At 44.3% G+C, this 15226-nt stretch overlaps 1 protein-coding gene across 9 annotated transcripts in view; it reads right to left on the minus strand.

Annotated features, from left to right (window-relative positions):
• TEAD1 (TEA domain transcription factor 1) overlaps positions 1-15226 on the minus strand; it is a 144604-nt gene that overhangs the window by 12185 nt on the left and 117193 nt on the right. For all 9 annotated transcript variants that reach the window (XM_048948781.1, XM_048948777.1, XM_048948776.1 and 6 more), the window contains one exon: positions 7229-7402. In XM_048948781.1, coding sequence (XP_048804738.1) covers positions 7229-7402 — 174 coding nt within the window. The remainder of the gene's footprint in view (positions 1-7228; positions 7403-15226) is intronic.

A 15226-nucleotide genomic window follows, 5' to 3' on the forward strand; every position in this document is an offset into this window, starting at 1 on the left:
GTGCAGCTATTCCCTGTCTGCAGGGATTAGGACTGGTGAGAGCTAGTGCAGCATATACAGATAAGTAACGTTTAGAATGGAGGGATGATCACTTGTAATGAACGAGAGTTCAATTACTCATTGAAAAATTCTCATTTAAATAATGATTTAAAATATAAGATCAATAGAATTTAGGAGAAAAAGAAAACCCAATGACTTAAAACCATAAATGTTGGATTCTTGGTGGTTTTGTTTGTTTGTTTTTTAATGTGGCCATTTTTAAAAGTAAAACTCATCTAGATTATTTCTAAAAGCTAAGCTCTATAGTAGCTGAATGCATCGGGAGGCAAAAGCACTGTTTTCTGGCACCTTTTTGATGTGGCTGCTTAAGAACATGATTAATTAATTAATACAACATAGCTTGTCAAAGGGTAGCACTGAAAATATTAAGAGTACTGAAAATATTAAGAACATTAAGAGAACTGGGTGTTTCACACGCTGCCTGGAGATGCTTCTGCCAGAATGCCAGAGCAAGCACTAAAACAGAGCTAGCTGCAACCAAAATAAAGTGGAAAGATATTAGAAAACAATGGCAAAATACTTCCTATCCACCTCTCAGGTGCTCTCCTGCCGTGTTAAAGGCAAGGGCACAGAGTGTCTGTGTAGTAATAACAGCTCTGGCCAACAAAAAAGCAAGTCTAGCAAAATTACAGAGTCTAAATTCTTTCTGCTGAGTAGAAGGAAAACAGCACCTATTGGAAACAGTGGGATCTGAGGAGGGCCAGAATAATTTATGCTGGCATTCAGTAGTTAACATTAAGCACAGAAGGTCATTTGTTAACGACATACAGGTTTGAACGGCTGCTGACTGCAGGGAGGTGTGTTACTCATATGACCGCATCGTGCCTCCCCTCCTCCTCTCCAAAGAGTGATCAAAGAGCAGAGATTCCAAATTGTGAAGCAATTTTTTCCAAGGGGAGCATCTGGGGCGCTGGCACATTTCAGCGTGTGTTACGCTGCAGCTCAGGAATTGCGTCCAGGTTTGCCACATGGTTGGGCTCGTGATGGACAGACCAAGCTGCTCAGCTCCCCAGCTGCTCAGCCCTTCCACTCATTATCCAGGCTCAAGCACTAATGTCCTCGCATCAATTGCTGAGGGGGTCCTCCACGAGCACCACGTGAGCTCCCTGCACGGATGGGGTTGTGATGCGGAAAAGAAAATGGATGTCTGCTTTCTTCCGTATCTAATTTGTTTTGCATACATTTGCATGCTGGCCATAGTCCCATTCACATTACAGCTCCCATTTGTGAGTGACAGATCATTTGCCAGTCAAAGTTGGCGAGTGTGCACGCGTGTGTTTGTGTGGATGGAGGGAAATCCAAGATTGTGCAAGAGAAACTGCATGTAGAAACGGCAAGAAAAAAAAACACAACGGGCAGTAGCCACAATTGTGTGTGTGGATGAAGGGCACAAAAAATGGCTGCACCTTTTAAGACTGCTGGAGGCGCATGGGGACACATTTGGGAGGGGTGGGAGGCAACCACAGGCGCAAGCCATTTCTGAACACTGATTACATGGGTAAATTGTTTGTTCCACTGTATCACAAAGAGAAGGAGCATTATTTTTCATGCCACAGCTGTTTTGAATAAGAATAGGAATAAACTTAGCCATCCTCCTCATGTTACTTACTGCTAATTATGGCATATATTTACATCTATAAAACAGTCAAATTTGGGGGACATAATTTAATGCCCCTTTATTGTGTAGATCTCTTTATTCCATCCCACATTTGAATTTCAAAAATGTTTAGGACTTCAAAGCATCTTTAAAAGCTTGCCCTAATTATAATATGCATTACTTTTGAAAACTCCTAGTTTGCATTGCAGATTCCTGCAAATAGAGGCATTCATTTTAAACATCAATTAATATCATCCACACATCTTCAGATGAGCTTTAGTCTTTCTTTCAGAGTTTCACTGGGCTCTAAGTAAGCTTCCCTCAGTTTGAAGAATAGTTTAAGCTCTTGCAAATACTTGAAAAATTAAGTCAGTTGCTCAGAATGGTGGAAAGCCTGAAAGCCCAATATTAATTTTTATCAGCTGCTTTTTTTCACTTGTCTCTACTTTGAAAATGTCCTTCTGCCTTTTAGATATATTTGTTGTTATATATGTCTATGCCCAGACCTGCAGAAATCAGAGCTTCATCTTGGCAGAGAGCACCTGTCAGTGTCAAGACACACAAAATCCACAGCCACAGCACTGAAAGTTGTGCTCACACCAGCACCAAGGATCCCAGCAGAGGCATGGAGCCCTCTGCGCGAGCCCTATGGGCAACAGAAGTTGTGCAGTCAGAGAGCAAGGCAAAATGTGAGAGAGCAACAATTACCTAAAACAGAAGATTTAGAAGTCTAGGCTGCAACGGACAGGTACACGCTGATGAATTAATGTTAAAAGCTCTCAGTAAAAAGTGGCTACCAGATTAGCTAGTGCTAGATAGCACTAATTACTGACTACACTTAAGTCCTAGAGCAATTCCTGTGCTGGTGGAGATGCACATGATAAAATAATAGCAGTCAAACTGAAGGTGCTTGTTGCTGGAGATGTGTACCGCGAAATTTTGTGCAAGAGAAAATGGAGAGCTATGGGCAGAGCGCTGAGGGCAGAGAAGGCAGGGCCAGCTTTCATGTTTAAGAAGCATTTTGGGATAACCCTGGAGGTATACGTACAGCACTTACTTTTGCAAGAGGCCTAAGTGTATTATTTACTGTTAGATAATTCATGAATAGTGGTAGATCAGCCTTTTAAACAGAATTAGAATACTATGTGAGTAGAACTTTCACCAATAAAAGAATCCAACAGAGGCAACGTATGTTGATTTAGCTCTCAGATAGGCTGATGAGAATTTCAAAGACCAGAAAACATGGGGGTTTTTCCACAAATTATCAAAACAGCTCAAGCAAAAACTAGGCAACACACATGTTGTCCTAAGATTAGATGGCACAAATCATACTTGCTTATCTTACATAGATTTGATCATTTTGTGACAACGTGAACTGAAAAACTGTGCACTCATCCTGCATGCAGGCAAAGGTTTCACTGAATTCTCTGAATTCCTTGCCAGTTTTCTAGGTGATTACTTTTACACTCACTTAAGAACATTTACTTTTGTTTTCATTTTATATCCCTGTCATCTCTAGTTTCATATCATTGTGTCACACAAATTTCCTGTGCTATATTGTTGGTGTGTTGTTCCTTACTTATTGCACTGAGTGCATAATATAGTAAGTACAAGTCCACCTCTGGGGTGACTTCCCTGAACTAGCTCCCAGTGACTGCCCGAGACAAACTGAAGATTCACTGCACTTAAGGTACAAGACAAAGACTGAGGAATTGCTTAGCAGGGCTGTGGGGTTGGTCATTTGAGTGACGTAAATGGAGTAGTGGCGTAGTCTCTTTCTTTTACACCTCCTGCAGGTGGGTAGGAAAAGGCCTCAAAGTGCGACATCCAGATGTGTCTCCAGGGCTGAGGCCAGAGGCTTTCCCATTCCCAGCACCAGGCTCACAGGAGATACAATCAGAGGGAACCATTAAGCCTCCGCAAAGCAAAACAATTTGGCTTTGTACCTAATACATGTAATGCTTTGCAGCGTCAACTCCAAAGTTACCAAATGTCTTCTTGCAAGATCTCAGACCCTCCCCTCCCACTTTGTAATCAAACCTTGTTACTTCTATCATGGGAAAAATCAAAAGGCAGCTGTGCTGCTGAGAAGCCTCCAGGAGAGCAACATGGGGAAGGAGCAAGGGGAATATTCTTTCCAGCTACCAGAGTTAAGCTACTTTCTGCCTTGGTCATTTCTCAATGCGAGCGTTCCTTTCTGGTCTTCCTGTTTCCCATCTTTCTTTTGCACACTAGATTTAATGTCTAAACAAAACATCCTTTCTGTCACCTCCAGGGACGGGCTGACCTTTCTTTAAATCTGTTTACAAGCTCACCATCCCTTCTGGCATCACATCCGCACCTTTGCTTTCACACTTCCACAGCAACAACATCCAACTGCTTTCCTGAGCCAGTTTCCCTTGACTACTTTTACTCGTAGTCCTTGGTTTTCTTTTGCTGAGACCCCTTGCAGTGCCTTCCCACCTGCGTAACTTACCCAGTACAACTCTGTATTCCTCTTTTACTCACATTACAATCAAATCCCACCAAAGCCCAGACTGTCACTGAAACTGGTTTACACCACCAAGCAAACCATCAGGGGCTAAGTAGCAATAAAGGGAAAAGACAACAAAAATGATAGAAAGTGAGAAATAGCTAAACAAACAGTGAGGGGAAATACTGTGAATAAGCAATGAACAGAACCTGGGAGAAGTTGAACTTTTCAGAGGAGGAGTTGGTAGTGGACGAGACGCAGACAGTGGATACTGCTTCAGAAGTGGATACTGAATTTAAAATAAAGGACAAGAATACAAAATTTAATCTATTTTTACATTAATAAACTGGAAATTACAATCAGGGTCCAAAACACCGTCAACCTTTGTCAGATATACAGTGGTAACAGATGTCTGTTTTAGAACAGTTTCTAAAGACTCCCCTCAATAATGGCAAATGTCTTTTTTTTTCCCTGAAAAACATCCAATCAGGGTGAAAGAAATTAAATATAAGACAGTGAGTTGACAGTTTAGGATCTAACTCTCGTGACTCACCATAGCCATCTTCTGTTTTTCCTATATATATATATTTCTAGCTGTGGGGGCACTGGTGTGAAGTCTATTCCTAGAGGAGCATTCATCATCAGCCTTGCTACACCCGAATGCTTGCCCCTGGCACCCTCCCTCCGCCTTTGCACACCCAACAAGAAAGAAAATCCACTGGCCTATTTTAAGGCCATGGCTTAGGAAGGCATTCCCATCACATTTTTAATATATAACTCAGCAGGATGGTAAGCACTGTGCGCTTTTTAACCTTCACATTATGCAAAATTGTATTAAAAGATCATGAAGTTGGAAGACACTGTAAGGTTAGGAAATGCTGAATTGAAGTTTCCCACTCATCCTTACTGCTGAACTGCATCATGGAACCTTTACCTACATGACTGCACACTCACCCACTGAGCAGCTATACAATATTTCTCATTATTTTCATTATTCAGTGTGCCCAAATCCCTGCCTCCCTCACACTACTCAAAACCTGCACTGAACTTAGAATTATTAAAATTCTCCTAATGGTATATATATATGTATGTATATATATATATTTATTTTTTTTAATGGATGCCAGTGAGTTTGATTTCTTAATGATGACCTGAGGTGAAGGGATGGCATCACTATGATGCTGGGAAACTGAGGTAAGAGGCTTAAAGATGAGCAATGCTTGTAGGAAATCAAGTATAGAAAGCTGGTACACTAAACTTCTAGGTCACGAGTACAACACTGACCTTAATGATACAAGAAAGCTCTGCACTGGTTTTAGATACATCTTTGAGCATTCAGCACTCCTGAAAATCAATTTCCACATGGAGAAGCAACAGAAAATACAGAAAAACATCAATGAATACAGCACCAATCTCTGCTGCTTCCATGTTCAATGTAGTCTAAGGCTTACAATCACAGAATCAATTGAGTTGAAAGAAACCTTGAAGGCCCTCCAGTCCAACTGCCCTGTAGTGATAGGACATCCACAGCTAGATCAGGCTGGTCATTCTCATGCAACTGAGAACAGGCAGGTGGGGTGAGGTTCATTGTGCCAGTGGGTTTAGCAAGTATTTTGTTAAGCAAAGTGGGTTGGTGGGATGATGGGCCTCAGTTCAAGCCCAAATTTTGCAAGGAAATGAACTCAGTGGTTATAGACCGTAATTCCAACTGCTGTTTCTCTGCAGCTATATTTCTTTCATCCTTATGCTTGCTCTGCTCCCAACTCTCACAGGCATCTCTGCTGTGTGCTGTCATCCTTCCCCGCAGACTCCTTACCACAAATGCTCCCACTTCCCACTCCTTATCCCTTTTTGACTCTGTGCTCTCACCTGCCTTTTGCAGGCTCCTGGTTTCTGTGTATTTCAGCTTCCAGTTTTCTGCTGCCACCTGTTTCTGGACTCTTTGCTCAGCCAGCCCTCAAACACAAAGTCTGCAGTTCCATTTCTAGTTTTAAGCTCCATAAATTTCTCAATGCTTGTGGCGCAGCACAGCTCCTACTCAGTAGTTAATCTCTTCTGCACCCAGATCGGAGAGAAGAGCCTCCCTCATTTTCAGTTCCCATACTTTTGGCAATATGGGAAGTCTTGGGTACATACAGATTGGAGAGTATTTCAGATCACACAGACAAACTTCAACGGAGAAAGACCAATACCATAAGCAGTGGCTCCAGATCAACCTTTTCTAATGTCAGCACCAATCTTTCCACTCTGTAATTAGTCCCTGAATGTGCCTCTTTCACTGAGGCTTTAAGAAAGAAACTCTGGTATGAAGAGGAGCCTATCACAAACAACAAATTGGTGCAAAGAAGAAGAGTAAGCAGAAATAAGGTCTCTACTCTTGAGATTTGGTGATCCTTTTGGATGAACCTTTAGCATTATCACCATGAGGTTTTGCAAATGCAACAAATTAGACCTGGTGTATCAGTGAAATTTACTAAAACTAGACCAATATATTTTCCAACATCTCAGCTTTCCATTCAAATTCTTTCATTCCTGCTTGCAATGGGCGGATTTCTGGAGCAGAGTCCCACAGCTCACTAACAAGCAGGTGAGGGAAAAGCAAGCGTACTGTAGCAATCAAAAAACCTTTTAAAAAAAACCCTGAAACTCTCACAAGCTCATGACTGACCCAAAGCATGCTTGATCCAAGTCCTTCTTGGTCCTATTTGCTATCTGCAGGCTGATCCTTGCATTATGTGCATTTGACAAGAGTTCTACATCAGAAACAGTAAAAGCAGTCTCTATTTGCTGCCTCCCTGGTATTCTCAGACCACTAGATGGCAGTTCCCCATTTACAAACAAGTGCTCCATTACCTGCTTGCTCCTGCTCAGCAGCTACCAAGCACAGCTGAGGCATGTATCTGCCCCTGCATGTCACCTTCGACACAGACTTGTGGAGCTGCCAGCAAGAGTGGCTCTGGGACAGGACCCTACCAGAAGGATACACAGCTTATCTGTGCTTTTAGACAAGAGAAGACATTTCCACAAGCACCCCAAAGCTAAGCACTAAACATAGGCCACACTGCCAAGAAAGGCTCACAATGTCATGTATTACTCACCCAGAATTTTACGAGGAAGAAAGCATTTTGGGGCCCCTTCCCAAACAGCTCCTTTAGACCACCCTTCTTTTCAGGAAATTTGTCATAAATCTGACGAATGTCCACCGATTCAAGCAACGGGTCGCTGTAAGAATGGTTTGCGTGTCCAATGTGTACGAAGAGGTGTTTATTGTACTGCAAGAAAGAAACAGGAAAATCAGCGCCGAACAAAAAGAACAGAGGTTTATTAAGACACAGGGCTGCATGTGTTCCTGCAGAGGGAAGCGTGCTTTGATGGATTCAATGACTTGCACGTTATTCCTGGGACTATGATTTTCTGCAGTATGATTTCCATGAAAAACTTCAGTGATTGTGAAGTAGCCCTTAGTGAGCAAGGGTCAACTTCAAAACCCCACGGACCTTCTGCACACCACCAAAAATGGTCATCTTCAAGGGAGTAATTTACACTGACTAAATGGCAGCAAGGTGCTAAAGAGCCCACTGCAGGGCATAATCAGATGAATATGTGCTGGAGGAAAGCCTCTTTCTGCTGCTTCGAACCATGCTTCTTCGTGTCCCACATCCTCCAAGCCCTGATTTCTGCTGGTATCCCAAAGGCCTGAACCTACACACTTCTTATTTGTCTATTAAAAAAAAACAAACAAAACAACAGCAAACCTCAACCTATGGCATATGCTAACAGCACTTAAGAAAGACAGAAAGGAGTTTCTTTAAACCTAAGGATGACAATCGTGAGAAGGCCAGCCACTCAGTATTGCTGCTAAGTTATGAGCAGACCTCGCCACATGCCCTCCAATGTTTTGACCTAAGTACTGAAAGGAGCCAACCTTCACCTAGGGAGCCCTACAGAGTGAGTGTCACTGACCACTCTCTATGCCAAAATGTGCTCTGCTTCCACTTCCCCATTTCTTAACCTCACCTCGCTGCATCTCATTGCCCACCTCCACAGCCCCTGCCCTGGCTGGGGGAATTCTGCAGGCCAGGGGAGCCCAAGACAGCTCCCACTCAGACCAATGTGGTCTTCTGGGTGCTTTCAGCATCATGCAAGCAGACTGAAGGAGCTGCAGAGCAGTGAGATTAAGCATGTTTTTTAACCACGGAGGTCACAAAAGATGTTTCTAACTCAATTAAAGGAAAACTGATATGCTGTCAATGAACACACTAGAAAACTGTCACATCCAACAGATGCTGTATATAAGGGGCAATTCCCAACTGGTAAGCACAAATAAAATATTTAAAACCCCAAAGCAGACCCCATTTAAGCTATTTAGTTTACAACATACCTGCTGAATGAACAAATTGAAATGACAAATCTCAATTAATTGGACATCCTCTCACAGCCTTCCTTCACTGTGACAGAGACCTTCCCTAGCAGATGTCCAAGGCTTTGGGGACAAGGAAATGGGCTAGCAACATTTCTGTACTTAGGAAATTGTAATCTATTTGACAACCTTCTAGCACAGTGTAATCTGAATTTAGAATGAGGGAACACTCACCCCTGTTTGTGGCCAAAGGTGAGGTAAAGTCTATGCTTTTTAAAGAGTCAGGTGGTCCATTTTGTGAAAGAAAAAACGGAAAGTGTAACAGCACGCAAAGGTGTTTGCACATGCAAGTCTTGAGCTCAATGTATCAGACAAATGAGCACCACTTGCATGGATTGTCCTTTTAGGCTTCTTTCAAAATAATGCCATCCCAGCTTCCCCTGTGCACAGAGAACTTGCCCCGTGTGTCCCAGAGGGACAGAGCTGGTCTGAATAAGCTGTTTCTACCATAAAAACACATATGGCAGAGAAATAAACGCGTGGATGGGAGCAGAGTGTGTGTGTGCAGGAGGGAGCGTGCCCTGGTCTGGCTCACGAGCTGATCATTTACACAAGGACTCAGGAAATCACTGATCTGGTTGGTAAACACGACAAGTTATCACAGCAGTGTCTGCAGTCAGAGGTAGCATTTTACTTCACTCAATAATGAACAAAGTGAACTTAGGAAACACTTGAGCTTGGAAAAAAAAAAATAGAACAAAAAAAAAGCAAACTAACATGAGAAGGAACCATGTTTCCAATTTCTATTTTTTGACACACATTAAGCTGGCAGCACTGTGACTGAATGTCAGACTGGACGGTTTTTGCTCCCTACTTTGATCTAAAGCTTTGCATAGGACACCAAACCAAAAGGCCATGGTGCCCACTGCCCCAGGAGCTGGCACAGGAGGGCTCCAGAAGCATGCTTCTGTTGCTCTTCTAGGCTAGCAGGAGCAAAATGCAATCAAAAGGGTGTGGGATGAGTCACCTAACATGGCTGCTGATGGATGCCCAGCTTGACCAAGGAAAAGGGCGAGCACTTCCCTGAGGGAGGTGAGTACTTCAGCCTTCCATGAGAAACAAAGCCAAAACATTCCCCCTTCCCTGCAAACTCTTAATGAGCCAAGAAGGGCACTCCCTGGGGATGTGCACCTCTGTTCTCCCTCATTCAGAATAAGGGCTGACACAGTAAAAGTTGCTCAGTATCTAAACTTCAGCAAAAGAAATCCTGTACAGGAACACAGAGCGGTTCAAGAAGTCTTTATGCTGTTTAAATACAAAAGCAGAGCTGAAGGCAGCTGTAAAGCTACCACAGTTGTCTGCTGAGCTTGCCAAAGTACCAGATGCTGCTGTAGCAACATTTCTGAGCGGGTACAGTGGGACAGATGGTATGACATCACCTGACAACATTCCTAGGATGGAAATGTTTATTTTGACATTGCAATGTGTGATTATTTTCTCCTTCTGTTTCTGCAATTCCTATACTAAGTAAGTCATTACTAACCTAATTAAATATGGCACATTTCTACAAACTAATGAACAATACTGTATTAGGAGCAGGGCAAATGGGTACTGAAATGATCCCTGTAGTTTTCATACATACTTCACGGTGGGAACTTATGCGTAAATAGAAGCAAAGAGGATAAGCTGCATGCCTACATTTTCAAGCCCATTATGTCTGAAAAGCTTAGAAATGTCCTCACTATCATCAGAATCCACTGTTGCCTCAGACTGTATTCCAGTCACTGAGGCACCTTACGTGTGGAGGAATTTGCTCCTGCCACAGCATTGGAAAGGTCTGCATCCAGCAGTGTACTTCATCTGCTGTCAACCACCATAGGTCAGATCCTGTGTTTTCCAAGGATAAAAACTCTGTAAAAATGCACAAAGAATGTTTGCAGTCACTTTGTCTGCAGCATCTGCATTACACAACATGCCCTGAAGATGGCCGCCTCTTACTGAGCTCCCTTCCTTAAAAAATTCCAACTATCCAAAGAATGCAGTAAAGCCATGAAATATGACTGTTGTCAAATAATACCACGAGAAAAATTATAATCCACTTAGGAATTTAAAAGAACTGAGACAAATTGCCAATGGCAGAGGATGCGTGCATTTAGCTAGAATAGAACAAAGACGAATCACCTCCACCTGTTCTATCTGCCAGTGCGTGTAATCTGTAACATCTCCTCCCCAATTCTGCTCTTGCACACCAAGGCAATAGCCATCCCTGTATGTGAAACAGCAGTTCTGTGGGCAGCCAAGCAGGACACAGCCTAAGGGCAGCAGCTCGCTCGCTGGGGCTGAAACGGGAGGCACCAGTGCTTCACAAGTGCTGGGCCCTGTGCATCGGTCCTGGTCTGCCCTGCCTCAGAGCCTGTGGCCTGCATAGCACTGCACTACTGAAGGAGGGGGCCAGGCAGCGCAGACTGATTAGAAAGCAATCAATGCACTGCTGTCACCTGCAGCCTGCCCTGCACAGTGCTGCTGCCTCACTCTGTCTTCTATCTTGTACATCTGATGCTCTTTAATTTCCTGCTGATGTAAGAAAGTCACTCGCTCTACCAACAGTTCTTATTTCTACCAAAACACTAGTAAGCGCATAGTTCGTTGCCACTGCTTCTATCTTCCACCAAAGCAGACTGGGACTTGTATTCATAATGCTCTCATCCTGTAACCAGAGACTTCACCGAGTCCTGTTAGGGATTTTAACACTTTCACAACCATCCTGTGGTTGTGTGTTATGACACAATGCACGGTCTCCCTCGTTTTTTTTAGGACCTCCACCCATCAGCCTCCTGCCTGTCTCTGCTCAGGGTGCAATCTGGAATGTGCCCTAAGAGAAGTTCTTAGATAGCTTTCTAGTTGCAGAAATAGGGAGGCAGGAGCTGAGCAGGGCAGAACCCTGCTGGGGAGGCAGCGCAGCCCCCAGCCTGACACAGTACTGCTGCCCAGCACTTCCCATGCACTGCCACAGGAGTGTGCAGCCGGGACTTGCAGGCGAGGCAAGGTGCTCACAACTCATCTGCTTTCCTGCAGCACTGCAGACACAGCCTTCCATTCTAGCCTCCCCGATCCGAGACCCTACGGTCCCAATTCCACAAGTGCTGAGAGCTCAGATGGGAAAATTATGCCTGAATATAGGAAGCTCTCAATAAAGCTAAGTATTTGGAAAAATCAGGCTCATAACAAAACAAAGTGGACCCTCAAAATCAGAGGCCCATTCATTCTTTTGCACCTGAAGTTCTTGGTTTGTCAGATGTCAGCAAGAGTGCCCCTCAATCTCAGAGCTGACTGCACTGATACATCTGTGAAATGCAGATGGAGGAAATTATTAATTATCTTTGGAGGAGAGTGTAGATACTGCTCAGCAAGCAGGGCATGGGGCCACGCATTTCAACAACAGAATAAAACAAACTGCTGAATAGCGGCTTATCAAAGAAGGGCCGCTGCATCTACACCGAATGAAGGAGGGAAAAAAGGAGCACGGGAGCACATGACACCCGAGAGCAAACATTTTATGGAGATGGAAGTGTGCTGCTCAGCACCACACAAGGAATGACCCTTCCATCCCTTCCATTTTTTAAACTTGGATGGATTTTAGATTCAAACGACCCAAAATTCTGAATCTGCCACTCCACAACATTCGTCCAAGCGTGGCTTTGCTTCCTCTTCCTTTCACACCAATGCTAACCGGAGACTTCCTTATGGCCAAAAAGCTGAGCTGCCTTCCACACATTTTATGGGAAATAAAGAAAGGACAAACAATGCCTTTAACGACAGATATGGTTCAAATATGGAGGGTTTCTTTTGAAAGGACCTCATTGATTTTTCATCACTTAGGTGGTTTGATTAACTTTGGTGAATTTTACTGCATCTGGCTATTGATGGTGGGCTGTTTTTACGGCCCTTTCGCAACTGCTTTCACTTTCTGTTTCTCAGGCATATTTCTCTCCGGGCTCACAAAGCCCCTTTACAACAACAGTAAAACCTGAACGAAAACATACAGAATATTTTATTTCATCATCACTTTTCAAAATACGTTTTGAAGAAATTTGGACCTACCACCATCTGATGGTTTGGATGTGTGTGTTAATACCAAAAAGGCCCAGCAGCCATGTTCCTTCCAGGCCTAAGACAGAAAGCTGCCTGAAATGCATGCAGCAGTAAGAATCCCTGAAGAGGCAGAGAGAAGAAGGGTTTATTCTGGGAGGTGGCACAGTATTTTCCTGGTTTGGAAGTAGGTATGAATGAACTTACGAGAAATTGGAATTATTTCCCTTTCAGTGTTGGAGTCTCTGAATGCTCTCTCTATCTGTATACCAGCCCTTTGTTTTCACACACAGTTTGTATTTTTGGGGTACGTGGGCATATTCAGTGTAGGCATTTGTCCTGAAATTTCAAAGAACCACTACAGTAAAAATAGAAAGCTTCCCTTAAATACAACCTGCCCTGAAAGCAACAGGTTGCATGAATTTGTCAGCCCTGGAGAGTATACTTACATAGGGCTGGCAACAAAGAGAAGCACCCACAAGGAACACGAGTGCTTGGATGTACCAGGGCGGCTCCTAAGCACTATTTAAGAATTGTGATTGAGCATAAAATGCCACAAAGGGGAAATACAGCTTGACATTTATAAACTGAATTGATTTTCATGTTAGAGGAGGAGTAATCTTACCTATCCTTAGCCTCAGTCAGTATTCCAAGATTTTGCAACTGTATCATCTTACGCCCTTCCAAATGACCTTCTGCCATGCAGAACTACAGCAAGGGATGTTTATTGTTTCCTCCCTATATTTTATTCTTTTGTAAATGGAGCGATTTTGTGGCTAGGCAAGGGAAGGAAGTCAGCAGCCCCTAACAAGTGACAGGGCTCTTTGGAGCACGTTTCTTACCCGTAAGAATGCCCACCTGGAATAAACCTAACTGCCTGACATCAAGGGGCTTTTGTACTTCTAAGCACCAATTGACATTGGAAGAACCCCAGAAATGCTTAATGCCCCACTCCTTGGATGAATTCTCAGTGGGTGGACCTTTTATGTCCATGCACAGCCCCACTGAAGTCCTTGGCAGTCAGCACGGGCAGACACCTGAATCCATAATCGCTATACAGGAACACAGGCTGCAAGAGGCCTCCCAGGGTCACCAAGCCCTGGCCCGAGATCACATTTTAAGGAGGAATTGGTCTATTTGTCCTCACCACTACCAGGCATTCTGACCAGGTTTTCAGATGAGGGAAGGAGGAACCATCATTTTTTTCTTTTCTTTTTCTTTTTTTTCCCAACAAAACATTAGAAATTCATTTGATCAAAAGAATACTTAACTGGAGCTATACAATGATGGCAGAGTGCAGCACAGGGTGACCAGCAGCCAACGATAGCAGCCAGGCAGCTTATGCTGCATGCCCACCGCACCTTGCAGCACATGCAGAGCAGGGATAGAGAATGATCCATGAAGGAATTCATCCACGAAAAACAATAGAATTGTCTTCGTGTTGTATTTTTGCAATCTTATAGCATGTGATTCTGAGTCTTTAAAAACAAGTCTGGGTACTTCCATGCTTCTGCTTCTCTCCAACCCCTCCTGCATCTACCAAATGCACTCTGCAGTAGTTATGCTTGCAAGCTGGAACAAGCACCAGTGGGCCTCCCTGCACCTCTGGAATTCCAAATAACACGAGTTTACTCTAAAAAAAGCTTCATAGCAGCTAGGAGGCTATGTCGGCTAACTGTGTTTCAGGCCCCCACCCCTTATGCACTGCCTTCCCACAGCCTACACCTACAGGAAAACTGAGAGCCCCAGTGCACCCTCAGCGCAGAACCTCCTGCAGCCCAGAAGCACTGCCGCAGGCTCTGGCAGAACTGTAGCTCAGGATGTGCCAAGCTGCCATTCACCCACATGCAGTGCAGTCACGCCGCACGCTGCTCGGCTGTACCGTCTGCCAACACGCTCCAGGCACATGTGCAGTATCCCCAGTCAGAGCAGCCCGAGTGCAGCAGGGATCAGTAGGGCACACTGTGCAGCACCCAGCCACAGGTGTTTGGTCGGGCTGCCCGCAGGGATACCTGGGTGCTGCCTTCCCTGCATCAGAAACAGAAACCCTGCCTGGATGAGCACAGCACTCGAGCAGAGTTGTTCCAGCTGTGGCTCAGCCCGGGGCATACTGAGATTCAGGGTGACTGAGGCTGCAGCCTGCCCTGTGCAGCCCACAGGGCCTGGACTGCCTGACAGCATGTGCTAGACCCTGGTTGCTCCAGGTGGCAGTGCAGCCAGTCTCAGTGAAGCCGTGCAGCAGCAACCCATCCAGCTAGAGCGCAGCCCACAGTACCTGCTGGCAGACACCGCCTTCCTCAGCATTAACTGAGCCTGGCCAAACGGGACGCTCAGCAGCCCTCCACACTGCCACATATTTAGTGTATGAATAGCTGAGATATGGCATATTTCCGTTGGGGTGTTTCTCTGCCAGAAGCATTCCTTTGTTGTAAGGTTTCTGGGCTATGTCTCCAGTCTCCATTATGCAGGGTAAACACTCCCTGGATAACACCTCTGGACAGAGCCCATAAAGGCTATGGTTTCCAGTACTTAATTACAAAGAGCAAGCGATAACTTCTCTCCGCTCCAAGCTACTGTATTTTACCAGGCATCTGAACAAGAATGACCTGTCTACATCACCCATTCATGACAGTATTTGCTTTTCAGA

Source organism: Lagopus muta, chromosome 6 (assembly GCF_023343835.1).
Source record: "Lagopus muta isolate bLagMut1 chromosome 6, bLagMut1 primary, whole genome shotgun sequence".
NCBI lineage: Eukaryota > Metazoa > Chordata > Aves > Galliformes > Phasianidae > Lagopus > Lagopus muta.